This window comes from Trichechus manatus, unplaced genomic scaffold (assembly GCF_000243295.1).
Source record: "Trichechus manatus latirostris isolate Lorelei unplaced genomic scaffold, TriManLat1.0 scaffold00165, whole genome shotgun sequence".
In the NCBI taxonomy this organism is placed as follows: domain Eukaryota; kingdom Metazoa; phylum Chordata; class Mammalia; order Sirenia; family Trichechidae; genus Trichechus; species Trichechus manatus.
The window spans coordinates 4,504,080-4,517,435 of record NW_004444101.1 but is presented as its reverse complement, the minus strand read 5'-3'; the positions used below and the strand labels follow the sequence as shown (position 1 = coordinate 4,517,435).

General features: G+C 58.3%; 2 protein-coding genes across 2 annotated transcripts in view; one reads left to right on the top strand and one right to left on the bottom strand.

The window, feature by feature from the left end:
- Positions 1-2,695: 2,695 nt before the first annotated feature.
- On the bottom strand, positions 2,696-6,567 carry DUSP28 (dual specificity phosphatase 28). The gene is made up of 2 exons (XM_004386509.2): positions 6,190-6,567; positions 2,696-3,916 (listed from the first exon to the last, which is right to left on the bottom strand). The coding sequence occupies exons 1-2, from the start codon at positions 6,565-6,567 to the stop codon at positions 3,752-3,754; spliced, it is 543 nt and encodes a 180-aa protein (XP_004386566.1). The 3' UTR covers positions 2,696-3,751.
- A 5,604-nt stretch (positions 6,568-12,171) lies between these two features.
- The window catches only part of ANKMY1 (ankyrin repeat and MYND domain containing 1), a 41,879-nt gene continuing 40,694 nt past the window's right edge, over positions 12,172-13,356 (top strand). Inside the window, exons 1-2 of the mRNA XM_023740854.1 lie at positions 12,172-12,543; positions 13,170-13,355. Of these exons, the coding sequence (XP_023596622.1) occupies positions 12,398-12,543; positions 13,170-13,355 (332 nt within the window). The 5' untranslated portion in view covers positions 12,172-12,397. The remainder of the gene's footprint in view (positions 12,544-13,169; position 13,356) is intronic.

Here is a 13,356-nt window from a genome sequence, read left to right as displayed (position 1 = left end):
CCCCGCCCCTGGCGCCAAGCAGCCAGCCGTCCGGGCCCCGGCGTACCCTAAGACCCCCGACGGCCGGGTGGCCGCTCTTCCGGACGCTGCTGCAGCCCCTGAGGGCGGACTGCCTTCCGGCGCGTTCTGTGCACCCGGGGAGCGTAGGTAAGGCACTCAGGCCCGGGCATGGTGCCCCCTAACCCACACCCACCCAGGAGCCCAGTGGCTGTGTTGTGGGCGCCCGGGGCGTGGCGGAGCTCAGGACCATGGGCTGCGCTGGCCACTACGGCCGCCATCAGCCACCTGTGCCTTAGATTTAAGTGAGTTAAAATTACAAGCGCAATTCCCCAGTTGCACTGGCCACATTACAAAGTCTCAGTGGCCCATGGGACTAGTGGCTGCAGTGGACAGCACAGATACTGAACATGGCCGGTGCTGCCTAGGGGGCTGGCTCGCCCTGGAGGACGGACTGCTTTGGGGGCCGGTTCGGAGCATCTGGGACCTGGCCCGCCTCCCCCATTCCTCTCGCCCTATCTACTTGGCTGGGGCCTGTTCTCCTCTGGCCTCTAGAAGGAGGTGGTGACTCTCCAAGGTGGAGCCACCCAGGGGCCTGGGCCGGGAGGGAACGGCTGCAGACCAGGCTGGGCTGCTAGCATCGGATCAGGAAGCCGTGGAGGGAGACGGCGTCACCACACAAGAATTCGGATTCTTGGAGAGGGGATTTTTGGCCTGGGACACGGCCCAGGAAGCCCGCACACCTCTCTCCAGCGTGGTGTGGTCAAACTAGGGCTGCACTCAACGCTGTGCTGGACCCCACGTGGTCTCCAAGCAGCAACTGTGTACTTGCTGGTCTCAGTGTCCTCATCTGTCACACGTGGCTGCTGGGGCGGGGGGGGGGGCTTGACCATGCCTGGGGGGGGCCACGTGATCATGCCTGTAGGGGTGGGACGTGTGATCCTGCGGGGTAGGGTGCGGAGTGGATACATGACCACGCCCGTGGGGGAGGAGGGTGGACACGTGGCCGTGCCCCTCCTGGGGGTGAGACAGGTGCGGTGCCTGCCCAGGGGGTGGGAGGGTGCTGATCACATGTCCACCCACAGGGTCTTCAGGTCCCCACAGGCCCTCTTAGCAGGGGACAACCCACACTCACCAGGAACCCCTGGGGCTCAGAGTCGCCCCAAGTGGGGGTTCAGTCCTGCACCCCCAACCAAGATGGGAAAGAGCTGTGAAGCCAGTTTCCTGTGACCTGCAGATCCACAGAGGGGGAGGGCATGTGGTTGTATTCACACTCCCCTCCACCGTACCTGCGGCCAGACAGGCCTTCAGACACCCGACGCCCCACACCCTTTCTCTATCTGGAGCGCCCATTCCAGGCGGCCTGCTCGCGCCCTCTGGTGGCAGGAGGCGGCACTACACCTGGGGACCTAGGGCGCTGCTGGGCGCACAGCCTCAAGCCGGGTGGGTGGTGGCGGAAGGCTGCGGCGGAGCTCTCCTCTCACCCCACCCCACCAGGTGCGAGGAACCAGGAGTCTGAGTGTCCCAGGGAGCCGGGTGTGTTCACACCTCGCTTTTTCCTGAGCCAATCTTGCAGAGACGGGCCTGGCCCACAGATGCCCTTGAGGCTGGTCAGCCCCATCCACATGCCCTGGTCACCAGCTCTGAGCATGGTGGACACCCAGACGTCACTGCCAACCTCTGTCAGCCTGGGGTGGGCCCCTTCCTCTGCCTTCAGATCTTGGTGAGGGGGGCCCTGCTGGCAGGAGTTGGCCTGTGGTGTCCCATCTTCTTGCTGGAGTGTGGGAGGTGGTAGAGACCTTGCAGCTAACAGGCTCCTGATCTGGGCTCTGCTGGGTCAGAGAGCCTCACCCTCCAGGAAGGATGCTTCTGCCTGGGGCACTCCCGTGTTCCACTGGATGGCAGGTTGGAACCCCACTTAGCCACACTGGGCTCCTCAGGGCCCAGAGCCATCAGGCGGACGAGGGGCCGCTCTGCTGGGTCCCACAGCGCCATCTGTCAGTGGAGGCTTGCATGTTGCTGTGATGTGAACAGGTTTCAGTGGAGTTTCTAGGCGAAGAGGGACTAGGAGGAAAGTCCTGGTAGTCAACTTCTGAAAATCAGCCAATGAAAATCCTGTGGATCACAGTGTTGTGCATGGAGTGGCCATGAGTCCGGGCCAACTGGATGGCAGCTCACAATAAGCTGGGTGGGGTGACTGATCCTGGACTCCAGGGGGCGGTAGGGCTTTGCTGTGACTCCCCAGGGCCGGGAGAAGCACTCCTGGCACCCAGGACGTTCCCTGGCTTCCTGCCGACACTCCCAGGCTGTGCGGTCGGGGGTAACAGGCACCACAGCACCAGTGCGGGTGGACCCCTCAGGGCTCGGGCCCTTCCGGAAAGAAGGTGTGCGTCCCCCACCAGGAGGAGACCCACAGGCAGCTGAGGCCCTGGCTGAGGTGGAGGGAATGCGGAATCAGCCGTTCCCAAAGGCTGAAAGGGAAGGACGCCAGCCACGGTATCTTATTCATCAGCTTGTTCATATACATTTAAATGTGTCAACCAGTGACTATATTATCTACAGAGCATCAAAAGAGAGAAACACCTTCAACGAGATGGACTGACACAGAGGCTGTAACAGTGGGCTCAAGCATAACAACGACTGTGAGGATGGCGCAGGACCGGGCAGGGTTTCGTTCTGTTGTACACAGAGTCACTATGAGTGGGAACCGACTCAGAGGCGCCATAGCAACAACAAAATATTGTCTGTAATTTGCATGTATTACATTCTTTCCTCTTCTCTCTCCCCGCTATCTTAAGCATGTGGGTGGTGGTTAGTTTCTAAGACAGTTTCAGGTCGCTGGGTGTCCGGGTGAGGCCACGTCTGAGCTAGAGGAGGAATCCGCACGCTTGGACGAACGTGGCAATGGGCGGGGCCCTCCACTCCTAGGGACTGGGACATCCTCGGGCCGTCAGGCTGGCCGAGGCAGCGTGGCGCTAGGCTCTAGTCCGAGGCTGTTGCTGGGGATGGCGGGAGAGCAAAGAAGGCAGAAGGAGGGCCTGGACACTGAGTAGCTGGAAGGCGCCCGTCCTTCTGCCCTCGCCCACGGGCCACAGCTGCTGGGAGCTGTATGTCCCATCCTCCTATCGTCGGACCCTGTGATGGGACCAGTGTGAGATCTGGGAGGCGGGAGGAAAGAGAGGCTTGCAGCAGCTGGCGAGCTCGAGATTCTCGGGGTCCTCTGGAGAGTTGCCTACCCCAGCGCTGCAGGTGGCTAGGCTCAGGGTGGCAGGTCTCAGGCCCCTCCAGATCTCCCGAGGGCTAACAGTGGCTCTCGTGGCCCTGGCTCCCCCAGCCTCAACTTCCCTGCGTTAAATTGCTTTCTACCTAAAATTCTTCAAGTGGTTTTGATTTTCCTGAGCAAACTCTGTCTAGTAAACCGTGGCTGACCAGAGAGAAGAAGTCTGTCTTGGGCAGCCGTGGGCCTCCCAGCCCCCTTGTCAGTGGCTACCCTGCTGCACCACCATCCCAAGACCCCCCCGAGCTGTATTTCAGGAAGATAAAGCTTAAAGGGGAAGTGAAGACTCGTCTGAGAGGAGAGGAAGGAACTGCTCTGACAGAGAGAAAGGGAGGAAGGGCCACTCTCTGACCAGTGTCCAAATGTCCCCACACCTGGAGCTGCAGGCCTGGAAAGGTGACATGGAAGCCCCGGGTGTCCCCACTTCGAGGATGCAGCGTGCTCGAGGGGCGCCATCCCCAAAGGCTGAAGCGTACTCTAGAGGCTCTCTGTGCACTCTGTGGGGCAGTCCTCGCTGGGAAGAACTGTCCCCGGAGGTGCCTGGGGCAGGCCGGGCTGGGACCGGAGCTGGTCCTCATACTGCTGGAGCTGAGACCAGAAGCCTGGGTTGGGCTCAGCCACAGGGCGGGCGCGCTTCACTGCCTGCGAACGAGAGACGAGTCAGCGGTTCTGCCAGCGCCCCGATGCCGTCCCTCCGAGCACCCCTGCTGGCAGCGGACGGTGATCTCGTGGCTGCCAGTGTCTGGAGTTGCAGCTACAGCGGAGATGGATCTTGGGGCTTGTCTCAAAAAGTCATTCCCCTTCTGCGTTGGATTCTATATTTATGCCTGCCTGAATAAAACAATTTTACATTACTTAACATCAAGTAAAGCGGGCACCCCTGAAGATGTGCCACGTGTGGCTTTGGGAATCCCTGGCAGACTCCCAGAAACGTGCAGGCAGACTCCCAGAAACGTGCAGGCAGACGCCTGCTCCGGCTTCTCTCTAGGCCTTAGGAAAATGGAAAGGTGAATGGCTTCTCGGCTGATGCGCTGAATTTATGAGCCCTCTAATGCCTTTGCTTGATGGACTCGATAATAAATCTAGTCCTTTAACACTTACTGAGCGTCAACTCATTGCAGGCACTTCAAAGAGGAAGTAGGGTCCTGACATAGACTGTAATTAATTATATATTTCACTCAACAGTAAAACTATTTATTGAATCCCTGTTATGTGCCAAGGAGCCCTGGTGGCGCAGTGGTTAAAGCACTTGGCTGCTAACTGAAAGGTTGGTGGTTCAAACCTACCAGCCGCTCTGTGGGAGAAAGATGTGGCAGTCTGCTTCCATAAAGATTACAGCCTTGGGATCAGTTCTGTGGGGCAGTTCTACTCTGTCCTGCAGGGTCGCTATGATTAGGAACCAACTTGACAGCAGTGGGTTTGGTCTGGTTTTGGTATTATGTGCCTAGGCACTGGGGACCAGGCACTCAACAATGTAACAGCATCCCTGTTCTCATGGAAACCACATTCCAGTGTGGGAAACAGAATAAGCCGGTGATTATATAACATTTCAGAGATAAGCTAGAGCCTGGTGGGCTGGAGCGGCTGCTGCGTTATAGAGTGAGGCCAGAGAGGACACCCCAGAGAAGTCCACTCGGCCAGGGCTGGAGAAACCGAGTGAGGAAGCCAAGGAGAATCCAGGGGGAAAAGTGCTCCAGGCAAAGGGAACAGCCAGTGCAAAGGCCTGAGGCTCACCTGGCAAGAGTGACTTGAGTGAGTGAGCCAGGTGGAGCATGGCAATGGGTGAGCCTGGAGAGGCGATGACGCCAGATCTTGGAGAGCTTCAGAGACACAGCCCCCGTGGGGATCGAGCGGTGGAGTATCCTGCTAGTAAAAAACCAAACCAAGCCCATTGCCGTTGAGTCAATTCCGACTCATAGCGACCCTATAGGACAGAGTAGAACTGCCCCATAGGGCTTCCAAGGCTGTGTAATCTTTACAGATGCTGACTGCCACATCTTTCTCCCATGGAATGGCTAGTGTGTTCAAACCACTGACCTTCAGTTAGCAGCTGAGAGCTTTAACCACGGCACGACCAGGGATAGTCCTTCTGTTTAAAAGGATATCCCTGGCTGCTGTAGGGGCAAGGACAAAAGCAGAGGGGACAGTGAGGAGCTCAAAAACGTGGCCTGGGGCAAAGGCGGGCTGGGCACAGCTGTGGGGGTGGTGGAGACTTAGATCCTGCTTATATGTTGAAAGAAGAGCTGACCGACTTTGCGGAGGAGGAGAGGTGGATTTTGGGAGAAAGAAAGGAGTAAAAAATGACCTAGTCAGTGGAGAGGTGGGGATGACTGGTAGATTTGGGGGAGAAGTAAAACGTTTCGTGCCAGAGGCCTGTTAGGCGTGCAAACGGAGGCGCAAACGAGTAGGCAGCTGTGCCAGCGTGGAGCTCAGGGGACAGGTCTGAAGGATAAACTCAGCAGTACCAGCGCACGGATGCTATTCAAAACCATAGACTGCACGGGATCACGGACGCGAGGGAGGCAGGAGCAGAGGGAAGCGGTCCCAGGACAGCCCTGGACCAGAGATGACAGACTGGAAAGGCCCGCCCCCTACGGCTAGGACCCGCCCTGCTCGGGAGACGGGTCCAATGATAGGGTCGCGTCCTACCCGGAAGACCCCGCCCCATGATTAGGCCCGCCCCTCCCCTGGCCTAGAGCACCGCCCTACCCGGAAGTCCATCTTCCGGTCCGGAAGTCCACCCCATTGCGAAGAACCGCCCCTATGATCAGGCCCTGCACTCCCTGAAGTCCCGCCCCGCGATTGGGCCCGCCCTTCTCGGAAGGCCCTCCCCCGTCACTGGGCCCGGAACGCCCGCTCTCGTGACTGGGCCCGCCCCTCCCGGAAGGCCCGCCCCCGACTCTGGGCCCGCCCACCTCGAAGGCCTGAGCCAAGCTGAGGCCGCGGTGCCGCATGAGGTAGGCGGTGCAGACGGCGGCTGAGCGGCTGCGGCCGTTCTTACAGTAGACGAGGCAGGCGCCGCCGGCGCGCACCGCGGCCTCCATGGTGGCGCAGGTGGGCTCCAGGTGCGCCAGCAGGTCCTCGGCGGGGTCGTCGAACACGGGCACGCGCAGCGCGACCATGCCGGGCGCGCGCGGGCCCGGCTGCTGGCGGGAGACGTTGACGCACAGCGTGACGCCCGTGCGCGCCAGCAGCTCAGACGCACCCGCGGCGCGCGCGCTCCCGATGAAGAGCGCCGGGGCGACGCGCGCGAACGGCGGGGGCGCGCACGGGGGCGCGCGGCCCAGCTCCATGGCGGACTGGGCTCGGGCGCCGGTGAGGCGTTTTTCAAGGCGGACGCGCGACCCCGCCGGCGCCCCCGGGTCCTAGAGACTTCCGCCACGAACTGCAGGCCCTTTGCAGCCTCATGGGCACCTCGCGGGACTCCCCCTCACGGCTTGGCCCCGACCGCCGGACACCGGAGTCGGCCAGTCGCTGTTCCTAAACCGCCGTCCGGTGCGTCGCTCCCGGGACACCTCTGCCCCCCGCCCCCCGTTCCTGTGTGGAGGTTTGTGTACTAACAGGGCCCGCCCAGAGTCTCTGGCTGCTTCCCCATTGGCCAGGCCGAGTGTAGGATAGCCGCCCCTTCTCCGATTGGCTGCAGGTAGGAGGGCGGCCATTGGCTGGGCGGTGGCCGCCGGTATAATGGGATAGGCCACTGCAGGGTGGGCGGGGCCCGGGAGCCAGGATGCCGGGGTCAGACCCAGTTGGCTCGCTGTCCACGTGTCCCTGAGCTTCGACACCTGGTGCAGGATAGGCTCCGTCGCAGATGTGACAGTGGACACTGACCAACAGCCTCTATATCGTTTGGTAAGGGCCACCTGACAGCGCCTGGGGTTTTACCTAGTTGCTGTGTTGAAGAAGGCTGCTGGTTGTGTTCCCAATAACCACTTCATGGAGGCAGTGGTGGGTCAATGGTAGTATTCTGGGCTGCCACGAAGGAGACCTGGGTTCAATTCCCAGCCAATGCACCTCATGCACAGTCACCAGCCATCTGTAAGTGGAGGTTTGTGTGTTGCTATGATGCTGAACAGGTTTCAGCAGAGCTTCCAGAGTAAGATGGAGTAGGAAGAAAGGCCTGGCGATCTACTCCATGGCTGCTAACAACAATAATCACTTCCCTTATGGTTGTTCTCTATATGTCCAGATGGCACCCATGTGGAGGTCTTCCCAGCATCCATTTCCCTCTTCCTCTGCCCCAAGAAGGGCCCCGACTTTCTTGGAATGGGGAAGGGATGGAATTTCCCTTTTCCCTGGTGTTATGGGAGTTATCCAGTTAGGAAGAGACTCTCTGGCCCCCAGCTCCAGGGGAGGCAGTAGCTACTTCCAGCCAATCCGTGAAGCCCCACTCCTGGGTTTGCTTCTGGAATGGGCTTGGGTTCCAGTGGGAACCCATGAGGGGTGAGGAGCTTGGAAGACTCCTCTCCTATGACCCCAGAGGAAGCCGGCCTTGGGGTGAGGGCAAATGAGGTGGGAGAGGCTGGTCCCTGACGACATCACCGAGCCCTGAGTCACACCGAACCTCAACTCCCTGCTCTGGACTGGCCAGCTTCGTGCTTCACGAGACGGCAGATGGCCCTTCGTTGTCAGCGTGTGCCTGAGCTGGGCTTTCTGTCCTAAAGGCTCCTACCTGATCACTCATGCTCCTTCACTCCACTGAGCTGATAAACTGGAAACCAAATCATCGCACCTCTTAAATCCGTTTTCTCACCTCCATTGCTACACTTTGGGCCACCCTCTCTTTTCTGGACTCGGCACTGCCCCAGGGGCCTTCCCTCCAGCCTTCTGCGCTGTAGTTGGGATATACACGGAAATGAGCTATTCTGAATGTGGGTCCTGACTCATCAGCAAGTTGTAATCTGTTAGTGGTTGTGAAATCAGTCTGGGGGGTCATGACTAGCATGTTATTTTTTAGTAAAATGGCAGAGAACAGAATAAACCAAAAAAGCAAACCCATTGCCATCAAGTCAATTCCGATTCATAGCGACCCTATAGGAGAAAGTAGAACTGTCCCATAGGGTTTCCAAGGAGTGGCTGGTGGATTCGAACTGCTGACCTTTTGGTTAACAGCCATAGCCCTTAACCACTGCGCCATCAGGGAGACTAAATGAAAATATTAGGGTGCATGTATGTAGTAGAAGGGAGCTTTTCATGGAACATTTTTGGGGGTTTATTTGTACTGGGTCAGTCACGGTATAACGTGGTGTCTTACTGTGGGTCCCAGGCAACAAGTGTGGACATCATTGAACTGAAGCGTCGTGCTCCTGGTTGGAGCCATCCTCCTGCTCCAGTCTTTGGCTTGGCATTCAAGGGCCCTCCTGCCCCGCCCCTCCACTGTCATCTGTTTCCACTGCACACAGCTCAGCTGCTCGCTGGTTCTCAGAGTGTGGTCCTTACTCCAGCAGCTGCAGCAGCATCTGGGAACTTGTTAGCAATGCAAATTATTGGGCCCACCCCAGACCCAACGGATCAGAAGCTTTGGGGGCAGGGCTCAAGAATCAGCTTCACCAAGGCCTCCACGTGATGCTAAAGTCATTTAATGCAGAGGTTCCAAAACAAACGAATTACCCACCCACCTCACTCGGTGGAGTCGGGCTTCACACCCATTGTGTCTCTTCATTCCCCTTCTTCTGACGTCACTCTTGGACTACGGGTCAGCTGAGGGGCATCCTCAGTGCCCCCAGCGCCTCTCTGCACCCCAGTTTCAGTTACTTTGTCTTTATGAGGACTGAGAACTTAACGGCACTTGAGCAGCGATCTGAGGGTAGACTTTTTGGATTTTTAATGCTTTTTCCCCTGCACTCTTTTACAGTCTCTCACTTGCATCTGATTTGATTGCAATTTTTCCGTGACTTTTCCCTTGCTGGCCATCCAGAGTCTTCCACTGAATTTTAATGGAAGGGCCTCCTTTCCCACACACGCTTTGTCAGCAATATTTCATTAAATTCCATAGCAATGATGGTGCTTTCAGGTTTGTAAACACCACTGCTAAGACGAGCAGCTGATTTGCTGGAAGCCAGGTGTCCTAAGAAGCAGTTTTGCTAAATTACTAATTTGTTGTTGTTAGGTGCTATGGAGTTGTTTCTGACTCATAGAGACCTCACGTACAACAGAAGGAAACACTGCCTGGTCCTGTGCTGTCCTTAGAATCATTGCTGTGTTTGAGCCCATTGTTGCAGCCACTCTGTCAATCCATCTCGTTGAGGGTCTTCCTCTTTTTCGCTGACCCTCTACCAAGCAGGATGTCCTTCTCCAGGGACTGGTCCCTCCTGATAACGTGTCCAAAGTTACGTAAGATGGAGTGTCACTGTCTTAGTCATCTGGTGTTGCTCTCACAGAAACACCACAAGTGAATGGCTTTAACAAACAGAAATTTATTTTCTCACGGTCTAGTAGGCTTCAAGTCCAAATCCAGGGCATCAAATCCAGGGGAAGTCTTTCTCTCTGTCGGCTCTGGAGGAAGGTCCTCGTCAACATCAATCTTCCCCTAGTCTAGGAGCTTCTCTGCACAGGAACATCAGGTCCAAAGGACGTGCTCTGCTCCTGGCACTGCTTTCTTCGTGCTATGAGGTCCCCATGTCTCTCTGCTCACTTCTCTCTTTTATATCTCAAGAGATTGCCTCAGGACACAATACAATCTTGTAGATTGAGTCCTGCCTTACTAACACTACAGCCACCCATTCTCCCTCATTAACATCATAGAGGCAGGATTTACAACATACAGGAAAATCACACAATACTGGGAATCATGGCCCTGCCAAACTGATACACACGTTTTTGGGGGACACAATTCAATCCATGACGGTCAGTATTTTTGCTTCTAAGGAGAACTCTGGCTGTACTTCTTCCAAGACAGATTCGTTCGTTCTTCAAGTGACTAAGTTAGAAAATACTAATTAAAAATTTAGAAGTACACTCTCACGGTTCTGGAAGCCAGAAGTCTGAAATTAAGGTGTTGGCAGGACCGTGCTCTCTCTGAAGGCTCTAGGGGAGAATCCTTCCTTACCTCTTCCAGCTTCAGGAGGTTGCTAGTAATCCTTGGCGTTCCTTGGCTTGTAGCTGCATCACTTCCATCTCTGCCTCGTCTTCACAGAGCTGCCTTCTTTGTGTTTATCTCCATATCTCCTTATAAGGACTCACCCTAACCTGTATGGCCCCATCTTAACCTGATTATGTCTGCAAAGACCCCCTTTCCAAATAAGGTCACATTCACAGGGTTAGGACTTGAACATATCTTTTGGGGGGTACAGTTCCGCCCACAGGTGGCACGGTTTAACAGGTTTGCAGGGTATTTTGGAGTTATAGCTGACTGTTTGCTTCCTCTCTTCCTAGCGTGATTTTAGATGGCCCAGCTTGCCTCTGCTCAGCTCCCCACCTGCCCCTGGAAGGAGCAGGTGCAGAGAGAGGAGACCTGAGGAGGAAGGACAGTGGGGTCAGGACTCAAGGGAGCAAGGCGGTACTGAGGAGCTGAGAGGGGACCAAAGGGGAAGTGGGGCGAACTGAGGACAGAGATTGTGGGGCAGGGAGGAGGAGATGCCGCTAGAATCCCAGCACCACTGCCTTACTGCCAAACCAGCTGGGGGGGCGGGGTCTGAGCATCAGCCTTTCAGAGCCCCCTCCCTGCGTTCTAAGGTGAAGTCTGCGTTTGAGGCTCCTGAGAGCCCCTCCTGCCGCCCCAGGAAGACCAGCTGCTTCAGTCGCAGAAAGGCCCCTGCTTTCTCCGCCGTTGTGCCTCTGCACATCCTACCTAGGCCGGTTCCCCTCTTCTGCTCAGAGGGCTTCTACGCATACTCTGAAACCCTACTCAGGACTCCTCTCTCCTAGTCTTCCCCGTGACCTCTCTGTCCTTCCGCCAGACCCCCGCGCCCCTCCCTCCTCCCCCTTATGTTTACCTGCCTGTTCCCCCTCAAACCGTGAGCCCCCCCTCCCCTGCCTTCTACCAACAGTCACTGAACTGACAAACGCCGGCTTCAGAGTCTGCAGAGCAGGGTCAAGTCTGGGCTTCCCCGAGTAGCGCGTGACCATCGGCAAGGTGATTAACCCTTTGTGCCTCAGTTGCCCCGGGTGTCACACGCCACCCCCCACCCCATCCCCCCTGTGCTCTCTCCACAGGTGCGGTGAGCTTTTAGAGCTGCAGGACGCCGAGGTCGGTGTCGGGATGGGGACTAAGCGCCGTTCGAGCGCCCCAGCACCGTCCCAGGTGTGGGGGTCTGCGGAGCGCAGCACGGGACTCGGCCAGGAGCGAGGGAAGTGAGATCACAGAGGGGCGGTGCCGCCGCAACAACGCGCGGCGAGGCCGCCCCTAGGGGCGGGGCCTGAGGGGCGGGGCCAGGCCTCGCAGCCCTGGCAGGGATTGGCGGAGGCCAGAGCGGCAGTGCACGTGGGACGTCTCCAGGGAAACCCGACGCTGTCTGGGTGCAGCGGCAAGCGCGGATTCGCGCTGTCTGCCGCGACCTTGGGCTCCCTGTGCGCTTCGTGCGAGCTCTCCGAGTGGGGTGAGGTCGGATCCCCGCAGCAGGGGCAGGGAGACGCGGTGAGCCGCTCGGTCAGCGGGTCTGGGGTCCCCGAGCTCTGCAGAGTCTGTGTGGACCCGGTGTCCCTGAGCTTGGCCGGCTGTCCTCCGGGGGCGAGTAAGATCAGGGAGGAAATTTGGGAGCCCGACCCCGCGGGTGGGCTGGAGGCGGTGAGCCTGCTGTCCCTGCCGTCTTTGCTACTAGTTCCCGAGGCCCGCGGCGCCCCACTGACAATGACCCCGGCCACGTGGTCCTAAACTGAGGGCGTCAGAGGGTGGCCCCGCAGAAGGGACAGGGTCACCTTCGGGCGGTGACGAAGGTTTACTCTGGGGATTCCACAGGCCCCTGACGGAGTTTTGAGAATGAACCTGGGTGCGGTGGACCAAGTGGGCACCGCGGGTCGTCGCGGTCCTGGAGCCGGGACGCGGTTCAGGGGAGGGAGCTCCGTTTCCCGGCCGTATGGGGCTGGGGGCGGGTCCCCGGGCGCCCACGTGCTCCTGATGGAACTCAGGAGCCCCGAGGGCTAACGCCCTTCCTGGGCTTTGCTTCCAGGTTCAAAGAAGAGAGGCACATGGAAGGTGTTGCCTCGGCCTTGGCCTTTGGCCCCGAAGCCCTGAAGGCTCACAGCTCCAAAGAGGGCCTGGTGGGGACAGGCGGTGAGCCTCCTGCTGCTGAGGACCCTGGGGAACAGGGGAGCTCCTCCTCCTTCCCCAAAAGGTGCGGAGCAGGGTGCTTCTCATACCAAGAGCCGGAAGGAGACAAATCCACTGTCATGTCCTCTCCCTGCCTGCTGTACAGCCTCTCATCTCTGCATCCTTCTGTCCATCCATCCATCTTTTGTCCGCTTGCTACCCCTTAAGCTGCTCACAGACCCTCCCTGGCCTGGAATGCCCCTTTCCTGGCTCAGACCTTACTCAGTCCATGTGTATCCCCAGTGTCTGCCCCTGCCCGCTCTGGGTGGTGCTGCAGGCTCACGGGAGAGAAGACCCTTTGAGGGGAGTGGGTGAGGGGTGGCACGCGGGCTGGCCAAGGGAACACTCAGCCATGGGGTCCCAGGCAGTGGAGCCAGCCGGCCCTGGGCTGGAGGGGTTCTGCCTCCACTGACGAGCAGCCACTTACCTTGTAAGCCAGACAGATGTGGGTTTGTTTGCACCCTTACTGTTCTGCCCACTTCCTGGGTGACCCCGGGCAAGTCACTGCACCCTCTGTGCCTCAGTTTCCCTTTCTGCAGAATGCTGATAACAAAAGCACGTGCCCCCCAGGTGGTGTCAGGAGGAAATGAGGCGGAGTGTGTGGTGTTGGGCGCAGTCATCACCTCCCCTCCTCTGCCTGCCTCTTCCCAGGGACCTGGCATCGGCCCGGGAGATGGAGGACGAGGAGTCCGAGGGCCCCCTGAAGGAGCAGGACCTGAAGGAGGCCTACATCCGGCTCGTCCAGGGCACTCAGGAATGGCAGGATGGTTGTACCTACCGGGGCGAGTTCGGGCTGCGAACGAAGCTTGGGTTTGGCGAATTCTCCTGGCCCACGGGG